The 16570-nt window shown below is 37.1% G+C and overlaps 3 protein-coding genes across 4 annotated transcripts in view; 1 reads left to right on the plus strand and 2 right to left on the minus strand.

Annotated features, from left to right (window-relative positions):
* LOC129420420 (protein bicaudal C homolog 1-B) overlaps positions 1-5433 on the minus strand; it is a 121381-nt gene extending 115948 nt beyond the window's left edge. For both annotated transcript variants that reach the window (XM_055175319.2, XM_055175318.2), the window contains exon 1: positions 5134-5433. In XM_055175319.2, the coding sequence (XP_055031294.2) occupies positions 5134-5326 (193 nt within the window). In that variant the 5' untranslated portion in view covers positions 5327-5433. The remainder of the gene's footprint in view (positions 1-5133) is intronic.
* A 359-nt stretch (positions 5434-5792) lies between these two features.
* LOC129420421 (DNA-directed RNA polymerase III subunit RPC4) lies at positions 5793-11063 on the plus strand. The gene is made up of 10 exons (XM_073866714.1): positions 5793-5925; positions 6236-6392; positions 6526-6572; positions 7201-7349; positions 7446-7570; positions 9104-9206; positions 9335-9570; position 9653; positions 9976-10127; positions 10626-11063. Exons 2-10 carry the CDS (start codon positions 6237-6239, stop codon positions 10770-10772), a joined length of 1116 nt encoding a protein of 371 aa, XP_073722815.1. The 5' UTR covers positions 5793-5925; position 6236; the 3' UTR covers positions 10773-11063.
* A 236-nt stretch (positions 11064-11299) lies between these two features.
* Positions 11300-15996, minus strand: tfam (transcription factor A, mitochondrial). Its single transcript, XM_073866713.1, has 7 exons — positions 15739-15996; positions 15265-15394; positions 15095-15163; positions 14861-15010; positions 14461-14556; positions 11702-11758; positions 11300-11604 (listed from the first exon to the last, which is right to left on the minus strand). Exons 1-7 carry the CDS (start codon positions 15819-15821, stop codon positions 11356-11358), a joined length of 834 nt encoding a protein of 277 aa, XP_073722814.1. The 5' UTR covers positions 15822-15996; the 3' UTR covers positions 11300-11355.
* Between the last annotated feature and the right edge of the window lie 574 nt (positions 15997-16570).

A 16570-nucleotide genomic window follows, 5' to 3' on the forward strand; every position in this document is an offset into this window, starting at 1 on the left:
GGCACACCACACACTATAGGTGCAAAACTGTTAAATCTAGGATTTTTTTATCCTCATGTTTGTGGTCTATCACATTTTGAAAATCTTATAAGATGTAAAAAATCTTTTGGTGTGTACCCAGCATAAGTCGCTTATGCATGCAACATGTTTACGCACCTATGACTATAAATGAGAACCAAGGGGTCCAAAAAAGACAGAAACCAAATGCCTCTAGTGGACATTCCATCAAAAGATGTAAAGATATCTACCAGGAGCAATGTATTTTAAGTTATGTTTGAATGTAGTCAGAGGTACAGTATGTATGGCGAGAGTAAGCATGTGTTGCTTTTAGCAGTCATATTTTTCTTTTTAGTAAAAACTAACCTGACTCGTATTGCACTACACAGATTTTGCTTCAATCAAATACTCTCTAGTCTAGAATGTAAATGTGCCTTAACTTAATTTCACCTGAAAGCAGTCAAATTAAAGTTCATGGGTTCAAGGCTGTGATGTAAAGCACACCTTTCAGGCTCTATGTTTTTAAAAGAGCCCCGCTACACATCAAACTTTCAATAGGTTTTATTTCAGTAGGAAATAAGCCAAACATAGTAAAAAAGAAAACTGCATTCATCAAGTGATTTTAAGGAGCCTGGTAATCATTACTTTGCAAACCAGTTACCTTTAAATATAAACACAAAATGCTTGTAAGGCAGAAGAAGCTTCATTAGAATTCCTCATGTCACATTAAAAGCAAAGAATTTTATGAAATCGTCTGTGACAGATTTAAGACTAAGTGATCAAGTGTGTTTTGTTATGCTTGTCAAACAAGCCATTTCATTTACATCTTTGACAGTCAGCTGCTGGACTGTAGTTTTTCTCTGTGTGTCTGAGATTAAAGATGTTGACTCGATCAGCTGTACTATAAGCTTGCGTGGTCATCACATGCAAACGGCAAAAACATAAGACTAGAGAGGTAGAGAGTGTTACTCCTTGCAAATATCAAACATGAGAGACACTTCTTTTCATAATCACAAATAAAAACTATTAAAATACAACTGGAACAGAAAATAACTGCATGCATTCTTTATGTGATTCATTATCGATTCTAGAAAATTCCAGGATTGTATACTACTTGCCAGATAAAATAGTTATAAAAGAAATGATTAATGTATGTAATGTTCCCATCCAGGCAGAACATTGCTTCACTTTTCTCATTATATCTGATGGACTAAGTGCTTTTGGAACACACCTGTGATGTTAACATTTCTCAAAACGTGCAAAAAAGAGCCAATTTTCTCCACTCGCCGCTATTAAATGGGAAGACTGAACCTGGAACTTAAAACATGTATGACAGCAGAAAAAAAATATGATGCTCTCTCTCAACATTCTTCAAGTTCCTCTTCGACATAATGATGTTATTTCCTATAACAGTTTATTATTAAAGAGCCATTATGCAAAATCCACTTTTACAAGGTGTAAAAATCGACCCGCTCATTGTTTTTTAATCCCCTTTAAACCAAAGCAGTCTCATTAGACATACCGTTTTTATTCCCTTATCAATGTGAGGTCACACTGATAAAGCCCGCCCACTTACAGTCCTGCATTACCATAGTTTCCACCCTCAGCGAGTTGTACTCTTTCCACTAGATACTAGACTGTATTAATCAGATCGTTTTTAATTGAAAGCACTCACAGCCTGTTTGTAAGGAAGTGAGGAGTTGTAGCTCATTTGCATTTAAAGGTACAGACATTTAAAGAGTGCGTTTTTGCTCCCACCCAAATTTTGAACATGCTATATAATAAATGATCTGTGGGGTATTGTGCCTTCTGGGCACACATGAGACTTATATTACACCTTGTAAAAAGGCCACATAGGTGCCCTTTAATGTGAATCAAACATGTTCACAAACTGGCATTTTCTTAAAATGCTGGAATGTCAACTCAAGGCTAAACACAACAAACTTTTTTCCTCAAGTAATGTGTTTTTTCGATGGATCTTTGAGTAATTGTCTTGGATATGTATGACACATTATGTTTGTTCTCTATGATGACTGATCTAATGACAAATAAATCTACGGGGGTTACGAAACCCACGGCATCTGACTTGTTGCCCCGCTGCCTCATTAGGCAATGACTTTAGCGGCATGAAGGCAGCCCCGGGAAAGGCATTCGGACAGCCTTCATAGGCAGCGTAATTGAAATCTGTTTGAAATATAAACATAGAGCACCTTTGTGATAACTAATCTCATATTTGAAAACTACAATACTAATTCCTCGCTAGAAATGCAATCAAAAGGTGTAATAGTGCAATAACCTTATTTACACTAAATTTGTACATAGAATTCATAGAATTGTGGGACAAGACGATAAGGGTATCTAGGGAGACAGGAAGTAAACCAAAGATTCGGATGTGCCTTGATACCTTCCTGCCTCCGAAGGCAGCATTTTAGAGATTTCGGATGCAGCCATAAACTCCTTTGTAGATCTTCCAAAAAAAATCCTAAGCTGCAAGCGGGATATATCGAATATAGTCTAAAAAACCCCTTGAAAGGATGCTGAATGATCTCAACAGGAAAGATTGCTGTGGTTGACTGAAGCAAGTGACTTTGTCTGCACTCTTGTCCCTTTCCAAACTCACTCAAACCCATGAGGAAATAACCCAAACAAACTATTACAAAAGAGAGCATCACCATCCCGTCCACAAAAAAAATCACTGCTTGATAAATCCACACAAGTCTAAATTGATCAGGATCAAAACAGCAACAGATGTTTAAAAAGGACGATAAAGCTTTGTCAAAAATTTGTTGAAATCACAAATAGGTGAATATTTCTTGTCTAAAACAATTTGAATGTAAATACCTCACTTATTTTATTTGTAATATATGAATATTAGAGATGCAGCAAAAGGAAAATTCTTTGCCGAAGCCGAATAAAATGAAACACTCAGTTGAAGGCCAAATACCAAACAATTTTTGTTTTTCATTTTCCTAATTATTTTGCCAATTTTCTCATCATTGCACACGTTACATTTTCAGAATGTCTTTATTTATTTTACATTATTTAACAATTAATTTTTTTAACATTCAAGCAGTTATTATAGGCCTTTTTACACCAGGGCCCCTATAAAGAATCTTAATGCAAAGAGTAGCTCCTAGTGACGCAATTTTAAGAAAATTCTTAGAAATGTGGGCGTTTACTCTTAAAATTAAAGAAACAATCCTAGTAAAGAAAAAAGTAATTCAGAAAGCATCTTAACCCTTAAAAGGGGTCTTAAGGTCAAAATTGTTAGGAGCACAGACAAGGACTTTTAAGAGGCTTAAGAGTTAGCAACCGGGAAAGTGGACAAAACACAAAGAGGGGGACAAAAAATGTTGCACACAATGCATGACAGTAAGTTAATAACATGAAACACATTAGATTGTGCAGGAATCATGTTTGTGACCGAAAAACCTATTCATTACTCTGTGTGCACGGTCAAGCATGAGCAAAAGAGAGTGAGACTGCAGCAAGACTGCAGGAGCTTGACAAATATATTTGTCAAATCAACATATATTTTTATGTCACTTTAACCTTAAACATTAAGTTAAACAATTTCAACTTGTTTTCAAGTTATGTCAACTTATCACAGAGCAAAACTTAAAATAGTAGCATGAATTGACTTGCAAAACCAGGTTGCTTTTACTTCATGCTGCATTTTTTTACAGTGATGCATATTTTCTGCACAGTGAATTTGTATGATGTATTAATTTACATAATTGGACGAAATGAAGTAAAGAGCAGAAATTGACCTTCCATTTTCAGTACAACACATGAGCTGTAACCAATTATAGATATTATTTTTGGTGATGAACTGATCCATTTTCCACCATTCATAATGCACACTTACAATTATCATAAAGACCAGTGAAACGTTCACTACTAGTGGTTCTCAAACTGGGGGCTGCAAGAAGGTGCCAAAATACATTAATTTATCATATACTCTGTGTAATTAAACTTCAGAAATATAAGGCTACTAACCAACAGCACTACAATATATAATTTAATATGTTTTGTTTAATTCCAATTCCAAGTTTTAGAATGTTTTATGTCATGAATTTTCTGTGGAGGGGGGTCACAGGGATGCACCATACATAAGAGGGGCCGCATGCCGCACAAGTTTAAGAATCCCTACATTAGACTTATATAGCTAGTTAAACTACTGAAGCATGAGAGAAAACAACTCCTGTGTACATGTGCAGGACAAAGATAAATGTCCAAAAAGAAATAAATGTCCTAAACGTCACGCTTTTGTAAATAAAGTACGCAGCTGTAATTTCCGTGTGGATATTTATTCCTTGTCTTCCACAACAAAAGATTAACTTCAATTTTCTCCTCAATCTTTGCTGAAACCCATTGTTCTGAAATGACAGTGTAGGACTTAAACAAATAAAGAGAAACTCAATGAATTCAGCCTAATGTCAAAAGCAGAGCTGCTTTAACACTGCCCCCTATTGGCTGAGTTATTCACTGTACACACGCACGCGCGCACACAATATACAACATACAGTACATAAAACTCATCATCATCACTGTGACTCTTTTAAGATGTCAAAGACAAAGCATGCGTGAGTATATAAACAACACTTGTTGCAAGATGTGTCTTAATCGAATGGAAAAATGTGTGTCATAAACTTATGAAATTGTTAAAAAAGTTAAATAACTAAACCTTCATTGACACACGTACAGTTTTCACTGTATCTCTCATACAGTTATCTGGACCGGTAGATTATTTTATCATACTGTTTATTTTACTGTTTAAGTTTAATGTCACTTTCATTCCAAAGCAGCTTTCACTAACGTTAAACTGACTGCAAAATGAGTTTGAAAACAAAGACTTAAGAGCCTGGATGTGAAAATAAACTGAAGGATTATAAGAACATACAACAAAGAAAAGAGAAACACAGCGTTACGCTGAGACAGTCAATGCAGTATATCACATAACTAGTCGAGATTTTGTTTAACTAAACAAGGCAATTATTAACTATAACTGTGGTTGTTTCGTAGGTCACTTTTCGCGTTTTAAACACTTTTTACAAGAGAGTTTTCCTTCTTTCCTTCTCTTTATTCTTTCTTAAACTAAATTGAATAGTGATAAAAATACAGTAAGTGCTTTACCTAATAACATGATCTCCAGTTTTTTGCGGTCTACTCGAAACCTCTCCTCGGTCCACTCGGGGTCCAGAGGTGCCGAAGGTCCAGCGGTGTCATCCTCGGACACGGGCAGCGGGGAATCAGTGCTGCGCTCGCTGTTCGAGCCCGGGTCAGACTGCTGTAAGTATCCGCTCAAGGGTTCACACTGACCGGCCATGACTTCCACAGAGCACCGCTAAGTCTCCGCAGCTCTCAGATCATCCTGACCGCGGTCTCTCCGTTACTCACACTGACCGGAGGAGTTGAAACGCCGCCCTTACTTTAACATCTGCCAGAGGATGGGGTTTTGAGGAGTCACAAAATTTTAGTCAGCTGTCTACCTAGACAACATTCCGAGCTTATGATGCCTATAGGCTGCACCACGAAATGGTAGTGAAGTGAGCAGCTTACAAACTTTTGAGACAGAGCCAGTGTCTATCATTCTGATTTTATTTTTTACTATTTTATTAATTTACATAGATTTGTTATTAATGTAAAAACTTGTATTTCTGTCAGTTAACAGTTAGTTATTAATTATAAAACATATTTTACAAGTCATGGAATTTAAGAATTTTATTACACACATACACTTTTTTTATTAGAGTAATTAACTGTATGTGTGTTATAACACAACTTGTTCTAAAAGGTTTGCTTAAAACTTTACAGTCTTGACGGCGAAGCGCAGTCACGTGACTCGCGGATATTGAGGAGGAAGGATGTAGCAGTTAGCTCGGCTAACATTTCAGAGATGTCTTAAGGCGTTTACGCGAAGTTCAAGTACGTATTTATTTTTCTCTTATATGTATAGCATACAATCACACTGTTATTATTTTATGCATTTCTAAATCCGACCATGCATTGAGTTGCAACGCTTTGTTAGCTGATGCAGTAAACAAAATGGATGCGCGCGCAGTGTTTATGCTCTCGACTTGTACATCTTTCTATGTAATCTGTTGTTTGTGCATCGTTAATCGTGTTAATCGTGTATGAATAATGCAGAGGGCTGTGCAAAACTAAGCTGTGGTGTTTAAATGACGCACCTCGATTATAGTGATAGTTTTTAACACGTGTTTTTGTTGTTTGTAAGGATGTCTGGTTGTGGAGATGGGGATCCAGAGGCGAGTTTCAGATCATCATTTGCTGTGGGAAAAGGTCTGCCGGGCCGGGTGTCACTGAATCCCCCTCCGCCGGGCAGACTGAGCTCCTTGCGCTCCAGAGATCTCACCCTGGGTGGATTTAAGAAGGTTAAGCCTCTTTATGTCTTTTTGGAAAAATTTTACAGCCTGTCATCACTTCATATCGCGTTAGGTTTGTGGGATAAAACATACTTAACACCAAAATGGCATTTTTATTGACTGTCCAATTCTTTCTCTTCAGAAAACCTTCGTGCCAAATGTTAACTCTGTGCGCAAATCTAAAGATGAGTAAGTAAAGTATAATCTAAAACATTCAATATTATATAATTTTTATGTACCAAAATAACAATACTTTGTTTTTTTACATGTATTTTACCTGAAATATATATTTTTAGAGCTGCATAACAACTAATCGTTTGCAGAATAAAAGTTTTTTGTTTACATCATATATGTGTGTGTACTGTGTATGATAATTATGTATTTATAAACACACACACATGCATGTATTTATTTAAGAAATATTTACATGTGTATATAATTTTTTTTATTTATATGTAATTTATATTATATATAAATATGAATATTTAATATGTACAAATGTTTTTAATTATACATGCCACATAATTATTATACACAATACACACACATATGATGTAAACAAAGACTTTTATTCTGCAAATGATTAGTCACGATTAGTTGTATACAAGTATGTTACTTATATATTTTTTTTAAATGATGCAAGTGAATCAAAGTTTAGATTTTATAAATTGTAACTTCCACAATATTTCAAATTGAAATTTAAATATAAGACAACATAAAAACAACTTTGTTTTAACACTCTTATAGTCATTAATGTGAGTCACCAAATATAAAGTGTAGAATATATGCATCATGTAGGACTCTTTATTTTCTGAAGGCTACAGGGGGAGACCCACACTGCCCCAAAGAAAGAAAGAAGAGACAGAGAGGACAGACACAGAGAGAGACGCCGGCGAGAGAAACCACAGACGATTCAGTCTCACTCGATATTTGAACAGGGCCCCGCAGATTCCTACAGGAAAATGGGTTCAGTTACACAATACTGACTCATAGTGAAACCATCAGAAACTTTTGCTGTTCAATTTGACCGAAGTTTTAAGATACTGTTTTTTCCACCTGCAGGTAACTGGGGAGGATCAAACCTGAGAGATTGTGATCCTGCACTAATCACAAAGTCCATTAAAAAGGAGAAGATCACTACTCAGGATGATGCTGAAGAAATTTTACAAAAACTCCAACGAGATGATGTAAGTCTACACAATGACCCTGATGTGCTTAAAAGAATCACATTTCAACTTTTGTCTATTACCACCTTAAAGTTGACAAAACTAACTCACCCAAGTAAACAGTCCAAAAACGAAATATTCAAGATTAACGAGAAGGTTCCTTCTGATGTTTGCTGATTATCAGTAGCTGCGTTTCCATTGCAGATTTGCGCAAAAATGTAGCATTATTTTCTAAATGTCGACAAAACACTATTGCGAAATGATGGCGTTTCCATTAAAGCCGGGGTGCACAATCTCTGAAAGTCATTTTGACATTTAAAATCACCTAAACAAACATGCCCCTACCCCAATAGAATCTGGACCTTCTTTTGATAGACCCGCCCGCACATACACAAACCAGGCAACGATGTCGATTAGTAGACACGCCCCTTACTGCTGATTGACTACAATTTTGTTTTGGTACTCGGCCCGCCTTCCTTTTCCAAAGTGTTGCTTAAAAATCATGCATCCCGCCTTTAATCTATTATATGCGAGTAAATTTTCAAATTTTTCTAAGTCATTTCAAACATCAAGTCATCTGATGTTGGTAGGTTTACGGTACATTTACACAGGGCGAAAGCGTTAACGCTTGACGGAAGGCTTGCCTGAAGCGTGGCCAACCGCCAATCACAGTGGCCGCAACACATGCTCCGGTCTACCATAAACGTAATTGGCTGGCTCTGCCTAGGTTATTTGCATAGGCGCGATCTGATTGGCTGATGCACTCGTTGCCGCTTGAAAAGTTGAGAAATGTTCAACTTCTGCCGTGAGCAACGGCACTGACGAGGGCGGCAACGGATCCACAATTCAGTTCGGGAAAGCATGAGGTCTCCCATTAAAAGTGAATGGGAAGCGTCAACGCTTACGCCCTGTGTGAATGTACCGTTACTAATATCATATCCAAAAAAGCCTCTTATACTTGGGAGCAGACACGTATTGAGGTTTTTCTCAGAGGTTTTTAGTTTATACCGCGTTATCTTCAAATAATAATTGTGTGACTTTCTTGCATCAGGTGACCTGAAAAACAATGTTTCCATTGCAGTTTTGCGAAATACACCTTTTCTGCCTTAGAAACCACCTCATGCAAGCGTATAAACATTTTTTGCGATATATGGGTGTTTTCGCGAAATTGACGTGTTTCCATTGGCCATATTTTTAATTCGCAATGTCAGTAATTGAAACGCAGCACATGGAAAGTAGCCAAACATCTCAGAAGTGACATAACTTAAAAGTCCCCCTGTAGTCTGACAGTGTCTTTCATTTTATAGAGAAAATACTCCGCAATGGTTATGAATATTCAATTTACAAATTGCAATTGTTTTAAAGCATATTAAAAACTCCACATAGATGTATAAACAACAATAAACACCTGATTTTCACCACAGGGGGACTTAAACTAAGAGAATTGGCTGTTGAAATGAGCCTTTAAATATGTTTCAATAGGAAATTTAGCATCATAGAAAAGAAATACATCTTGTTTAATTGTGTAGCATTTCACTTTTCTTATTGAAATAGTTTTTAGATGATCCTGGATTAAAAAACGATCCAATGCAAAGACCAATAAGACTTCCACTCCATCAGGCATGCAGCTTTTTGTCAACAGAGGCAGCTAATACATGTAAGTTATAGTTTATGCCTACATTAGTTTCATGTGTTTGTTTATGCAGTATATTTGCTGGTTATAGCAGCTTTCATGCTACAGTTTCTAACTGAGAAACTAATTTGAAGACATTGTCATGTTTGCAGTTAAAGAAGAGACGACATCTGATGCAGTGAAATCGTCCAGAGGTGCGTCTGTGTCCCCGCAGCATCCAACGGTTGGAGAATTATTTGAGCAGCTGAGTGTTTCTGAGAGGGAAGAACTGCTTTTTATTCAGCTTCCTGATGCTATACCAGGTCAGCCTAAACGGATCAGTCCAGAGAAGAGAAGAAAAGAAGACCCCAAACCTGCAGACAAACACTTGCCGCATGTTAAAGCACAAGTAAGGTCCTATTTCAAACTTGTATAAATAATGAGGTCCAGCAGTGCTCAATCTAAAGCTAGAAGTATAGTTCATACGCGAGGGTCCAAGACGCACATCAGAATGCCAGATTTTTGTAACCATGCATACTTTGTATGCGTAGATTGCACATGCGTGTACAGAAGAATGTAGTATGTAGCCCAGGAGAAGCATTGCATCAAAATACATACTGTACGTAAAATAGCCATGTTACAATTAACCCTGCGTTAGTTTGTGCCCTGCTCATAGTGCCACATAAAATATTGTTCTTGTGATATGACCTCATGAAGTAAGGGCACATTCACATTTAATCTCAATAATTTGATATCATTTTTAGTGTTCTGTATCAGGTTTTAATGCTGTGACATTACCTGATCATTTCTCAAGATCAGACTGATAAGACCACTACACCTGTACTGTCTGACTTCTCTGAGGGTCTAATAGGAAAACTACAGATAAGAAAGTCTGGTAAAGTTCAGATGCTCATGGGAAATGTGACATTGGATATTTCAGAGGGATCAGCCTTCTCTTTCCTCCAGGTAAGTGTCTAATCTTAAAGGTGCGGTGTGTAAATTTTAGCGGTTGTGAATTGCAACCAACGGCTCAGTCCACTGCTCACCCCTCGCTTTTGAAACGCATAGATAGTTGCCACCGGAAAAACGTCATCGTCGGAAACAACTTAAAGTAAATAATTAAGTTTGTCCGTTAAAGGCTTTTGTAGAAATATGGCGGCACAAAATGGGGACTTCCACATAAGGGGACCCTAAGTGTATGTAGATAAAAACATCTTATTCTAAGGTAATAAAAACATAACGGTTCATTAAGAAAGGTCTTTATACACCCCTGATAATATTGTATATTATTTTGCATTTCTATCAAGAGATTCTTCTAAAAATTACACACTGCACCTGTAACAGCATTTATTTCATCTAAAAATAATCACTTTGTTTTCCCTCACTTTTTTAAGTTGCTCAGGTTTTTTTTTTTTTGATAAATGCATATCACAAGAGTAAAATGAATAATATTTGTAATTGCAGCAGCTGGTGTGTGTGCGCCTGTCTGACGGACTCACTGGTGATATGTGCGTATTGGGAAACGTCAAACACAAGCTGGTGTGCTCACCTGATTTTCGCACTTTATTGCAAGAGGTCAAACTGCCACCTGATTCCCACTCAAAGTCGTGATTTTATTCCCAGTTTTTACATAATGTAAATTATTTAATGTTTTAAATGTAAATATTTTAAATATGAAGGTTTGTTGTCCTAAGCTAGCGAGTAGCATGATTTGTTGCTTTGATTTAAAAGTTAGCCCACATGCTTTAGTCTGACCTAAACTTACTGTTTCAAAAAAAAATGTAAGCACTCATCAAACAATTTCATGGTCTCTTTATAAGTTTAGTATGTTGTTGTAAATACTTCTTGTTTTTATATAAAATGTAAAGGTTTATTTTGTAAGTAAAGATATACAAAACATGGTGTCGTGATGTACAACTCAATGTAAGAAGCAAAAAGCAAAACTGATGTCAGTATTATGGTTCATGTCATGTTGAGAAATAGACTTCAGTATAACACTACATGAGCCGTCACAGTTACTCAGGATCAAAATTATCCTGAACAAAATACAATGCATTAAAGCTTTTTAAAAAAAGGATTTGTTGAAAATATGGGGACCTCCTAAAACCTTCATGCTTGGAACACTATAAACACTGTAATAGAAAGCAGAGTCTTTATTCAGGACGGTACTGGCCTTTATACAGCAAACATCATCTCACTTCTTACTGCTCTTCACAGTCTTTTTCACAGCTGTTTCTGAATCAGAGGCTTTCTTTTTTATGGCTTTTTTCTTTAACACTGTGACTTTGGATTTCTTTGCGTCCTTCGCGGCTGTCGCCTTCACGGATCTCCTCTCTTTTCGCCGAACGAGATCTTCTCTTCCAATCTCCGTCATGTGCTCTTCCCATGATTTGATTTCGTTTTTGTAACGGACTTTATCATCTTCTGCCAACTGTGTGTAAATCTGCAGTGAAGTGAGATGATATACATACAATGAGGTGAAACACTGAGATCTGATGCTCGTCTGAAAGAAGTACGAGGGTTATTTAGGTGAAACTCACTTGTTTTTGTGTGACACTGAGCCTCTGCCAGTCATCTGTCAGTGATTTCAACTTCGCCTGGAGAGATAAATGACATTTAACACACTCGTTGAGCCAAAACGCATAAAAGCTTCTTACTTTTTGACCAATACATAATCATTACTTTTACAGTCATTTGTGATTACTGGATAAGAGAAGATAAGAATTATTTCACTGAGGTTTTTGTCATACAAAGAATATATTCTAGCTGATATTTTAGAGCTGATAATTTCTTTAAAAAAAAAAGCAATTGTCAATGACTCAGGGTTCCCACACCTTAGTTAACTTAAAATTCAAGGACCTTTCAAGGACTTTCCATGTCCAATACCCTTAAATTCAAGAACTAAATGTGGTGACACATTTCAAGTGAGAGCAAGGTTACATCGTGTTACCTTTAAAGATACATTGTAACAGTTCCCCTTCGAGGAAACTCATGCTGTGTCACTGCAGTGACATTTTGGGGACATCTCCAGGGGTAAGTGCTTCTGAATGTGTATATCAAATTCAACCAATGGTGAGGCTTAACGACAAAGACAGGGTGACGCGGGAGCCAGGAAGTATATTGCTATCTGAAATATTGCCAAAAATGGCGTTACAGGGACGCAGGGTCTCGTTCCCTTCTCAGGGAACAACAGTTACATACGTAACCCAAGACAATTTCATGTGTCAAACACAACTATACAAAAAGCATTTTGGTATGAATCATCATTCGCATACAGAAGATATAAGCATTTAAAGCGAAAAGTTTAGCACGTGTGCTTAAAGTCTAGAATTTATGATATTATCCTACACTACACAGGGAATAATATGGATTTTTTTCCAGAAAACTTCTTTCATAGATTCAAGCACTTTTAATGATCTGTATCTATGTATGTATATTTTCAAAAACTTCCCAGGGCCTTGAATCCCCCCCCCCCAGATTCACAAACTTTCAAGGATTTCAAGGACCCGTGAGACTTTTCCAGGTCTGGAGAGGACCCAAGCACTGTTTCCTGCCGTTGGTCAGATGCCAAAACAGTCGCGAGTTAGCATTTTTGCAATAGTCAATTGTATTTTTGAATGAGGTTTTGGTTAAACCATAGACTGTAAAAAAAATATGGACGTTGTGTCTGTGACATCACCCATAGGTTTGTAAAGAGCTTTTTTAAGCCAATAGTTGGCGGAACCTGCCGTCGCCATCTTGGCAGCGCGTCACTTGCGAATAACAGAAAATGGGTAGAGACGGGACGTGGGTGAAGCTGAGGTGGCTGGTTGCTGAAACCACGCCCGCCTAGCTCGACAGCAGTGGCAGTTCAAGTGGCCACACCCTTAATTTGCAAAACTTTAAGGCTTAAAGGAATAGTCTACTCATTTTCAATATTAAAATATGTTATTACCTTAACTAAGAATTGTTGATACATCCCTCTATCATCTGTGTGCGTGCACGTAAGCGCTGGAGCGCGCTGCGACGCTTCGATAGCATTTAGTTTAGCCCCATTCATTCAATGGTACCATTTAGAGATAAAGTTAGAAGTGACCAAACACATCAACGTTTTTCCTATTTAAGACGAGTAGTTATACAAGCAAGTTTGGTGGTACAAAATAAAACGTAGCGCTTTTCTAAGCGGATTTAAAAGAGGAACTATATTGTATGGTGTAATAGCACTTATGGGAGTACTTCGACTCGGCGCAGTAACACCCTCCCTCTCCCATTATGAGAGGGAGAAGGGGAGCGGACTTTTCAGGCGAGTCGAAGTACTCCCAAAAGTGCTATTACGCCATACAATATAGTTCCTCTTTTAAATCCGCTTAGAAAAGCGCTACGTTTTATTTTGTACCACCAAACTTGCTCGTATAACTACTCGTCTTAAATAGGAAAAACGTTGATGTGTTTGGTCACTTCTAACTTTATCTCTAAATGGTACCATTGAATGAATGGGGCTAAGCTAAATGCTATCGAAGCGTCGCAGCGCGCTCCAGCGCTTACGTGCACGCACACAGATAGAGGGATGTATCAACAATTCTTAAGGCCAATTTATACTTTTGCGTTAGGTGCACGTTATAGGTACGCCGTAACACACGCATAGACGCGAACCCTGTCGCCGTACCCTTCGCAGTACCTGACGTGCACCTCCTCAAAAATGTAACTACACGTCGAAACGACGCGGACCGCAAGATCTGTAATTGGTCGGCGTGAATGCATTATGTTTCCTCCTACGCATTTCGGCGGTGTAACTGCAGAGCAACACAAACGCAGAAGTATAAATGCTCATGACGGCGTTGCCTACGTGCGTAGCGTCTGGCGTACCCTCCGGCGTAACCCCGACGCAAAAGTATAAATTGGCCTTTAGTTAAGGTAATAACATATTTTAATATTGAAAATGAGTAGACTATTCCTTTAATATAATTTAAACAGGTTAGTTACAAAAAAATCCACCTCCCTCACAGTTGTCACAAAGGGCAAAATTAGCTATATAGACCAAAAAACTTTTTGTACCAGGCAGCTCAAACATGTTTTAGTGTAGGACTAGCCTTAACCCTTGTCTGTGAAACCGGACGGATAGTGTTTTGGGAGATGTCTCTTGTATTTTTGTTTAACACAGCCAACAGGTGCATCAACTGCACCATAACTATTGTTTCTTATGTTCAAATTGCACTAAAAACATGTTTCAGCTACTGTGTTTGGTTTAAGTGTTTTAAGCTTGCAGTGCGAAAGAAATGTGATGTCATTTTTAAATCACTTTTAGTGACTTTATCTTCGCCTGAGTATTATCTCCTCGTGCTTCCTCAAAGTGCTCCGCCATGAAGATGTTGAACGCACTCCTGGGTCGTTTGGGTTTGCCCAAAGTATTGAGCTCCTGTGGTTACAACACAATATTTTTTACAATAAAGCAGCTATTCTTACAAGACTCATATGCTTCATGTTCGATTTCGCTGTGCACACGACTGTCAGGAACTGCATGTAAATAATCCCTCATTTTTCTCCATACAAGAGATAAGATACTGACACCACTTGGTGGTCCATCATCTACTAGAATACAATATCAAATTATTTCTTTAACCTGATACAGACACAAGGCTATGCTAACCAAACAAGAAATGCAATAAGGATGTAAATAAATTCTAGTATAAAACTGGTAGATGGATGAATGTGAAACTCGCCTTCTTTTTCCTGATGGCTTTCCTTTTGGCGAGCTTCTGTTTTTTCTCCTCTGCAATAGCAGCAGATTGTGCAGGACTGAGCTGAGCTTTGTATTTCTCCAGATCAAGTTTGTATTGCTCTCTAGCTACCAAAGACGCATCCTGAAACGGCTGCGGGAACATCACATCGATTACTCAATGTGTTCAGAAATGAACATTAAACTCTTATTAAATATACATGCCATGCGTACATACCTGCTTCTGTTCAGGAGTGAGAGCTCGCCACTGCTGCGCTATCTTTCGGACGATATCCACATTTTTTACTCCTGAATAAAAGAAGGACTGTTTATTGTTAAAGTTAAATAGGTTTGACATTTTGTAAGGTAACTTTGTGAAGCACAGTAGGTTAAGTGATAGAGATAATTTCCTGGGTGTTGTTTGACGATGATGGGCTGCGTCTCTTGTACATATTTCATGTAAGCTGTGAGGGGTCTTTTGGGTGCAACTCCGGTCGAAGTGCTAAAACTTTTTATTACTGGAACGGCACACGAACACCTACAATAACAAAATTACAAGACTGATATTCATAAATGTCATTTAAACTATTAAGTGTACAAAAGGCATCTTACAGAAAGGCACTGAGGCTGTAAACTTTTTATTAAAATTAATTCATTTCAAAAAGTCATCTCTTTAACACTGACACACGCCTTTACTATGGTAAATAAAAAGATGGTATGAACATAAAAACGTGACATGATTTGACAGTGCAAGAAATTGCTAAAGCTTACTTAAATTATTGATTTAAGTTTATGACGTGTGCAGTCTTATTATGAATGCAATAATTTCTGATGCATAAAGCAATAGGCCAAGCATGAATATTAGAGTCGAAGCGCGCTCACCTCACAACAGATGCATACGAGAAAAGACCAACAGACTTTAGCAAAACATTAGCACCGACTGACATTAAACTGAATGGAGCCATTATACACCTCTTTACACAGTCCCAAAAATATGAATGGAATATATAGGTCTCGTACACGATAAAAACAGGGTAAGTTTTGATTAAATAAAAATGTATGTTTGAAGATTATCGCAGCTCGTCCAGTAAAGGCGCCATTCAACGCTAAACTTGAAGGGCTGACCGAGGGGTATTATGGGAAAAATATTTTTCTAAAATTCAGAGACGTACTTTCACTAAACTAAGATTTGAATAAATTGCAGCGCTGTAGATTAACAAAATGTTTTATGTATTAGTATTATTATTTACAAAAGGTTTTATGATAATTACTGTTCAGTTAATAATAAATGTTTGCAATAGTTGATTTCAATTAATTGTATTACGCCATATCTTAAGGTTAATATATAAAAATGTTATGTGATATTATAAACATAATCTATGTTTTGATGCTCTACTCGATGTCTTGCATACCTTTTTTATATTTATTATATGTATTTTATTGTGTATATTTGCAAGCAACCAGAAAAGCACAGATAAAGACACAATAATTATAAAACGCAAAATTATTTAAAATGTATATTATAATCTTTGTTAATAGCTAAATTCTTGCATACATTTGTCACACGAATCTGTGACACTAAATTAAGCTGCCCTAGTCTGAGGAATATCAAAAGGCAGTACTTTTGACTTTACAAAAAAAATCGTACCCTAACTATGAACATAGACTAAAACAATGCATATATTGTTTAAATACAGATAAAATAAATTAAAAC

This window comes from Misgurnus anguillicaudatus, chromosome 4 (assembly GCF_027580225.2).
Source record: "Misgurnus anguillicaudatus chromosome 4, ASM2758022v2, whole genome shotgun sequence".
Taxonomy (NCBI): Eukaryota; Metazoa; Chordata; class Actinopteri; order Cypriniformes; family Cobitidae; genus Misgurnus; species Misgurnus anguillicaudatus.

Bases quoted from the DNA above. Each gene is read 5' to 3' on its own strand.
- LOC129420421 (XM_073866714.1), top strand. From the start codon at position 6,237: ATGTCTGGTTGTGGAGATGGGGATCCAGAGGCGAGTTTCAGATCATCA. The intron at 6,393-6,525 runs GTTAAGCCTCTT...CTTTCTCTTCAG, and splicing joins CCCTGGGTGGATTTAAGAAG to AAAACCTTCGTGCCAAATGT. The intron at 6,573-7,200 runs GTAAGTAAAGTA...TATTTTCTGAAG, and splicing joins GTGCGCAAATCTAAAGATGA to GCTACAGGGGGAGACCCACA.
- tfam (XM_073866713.1), bottom strand. From the start codon at position 15,821: ATGGCTCCATTCAGTTTAATGTCAGTCGGTGCTAATGTTTTGCTAAAG. The intron at 15,395-15,738 runs GTGAGCGCGCTT...TTGTTATTGTAG, and splicing joins TCGTATGCATCTGTTGTGAG to GTGTTCGTGTGCCGTTCCAG. The intron at 15,011-15,094 runs GTATGTACGCAT...ATGTTCCCGCAG, and splicing joins TCACTCCTGAACAGAAGCAG to CCGTTTCAGGATGCGTCTTT.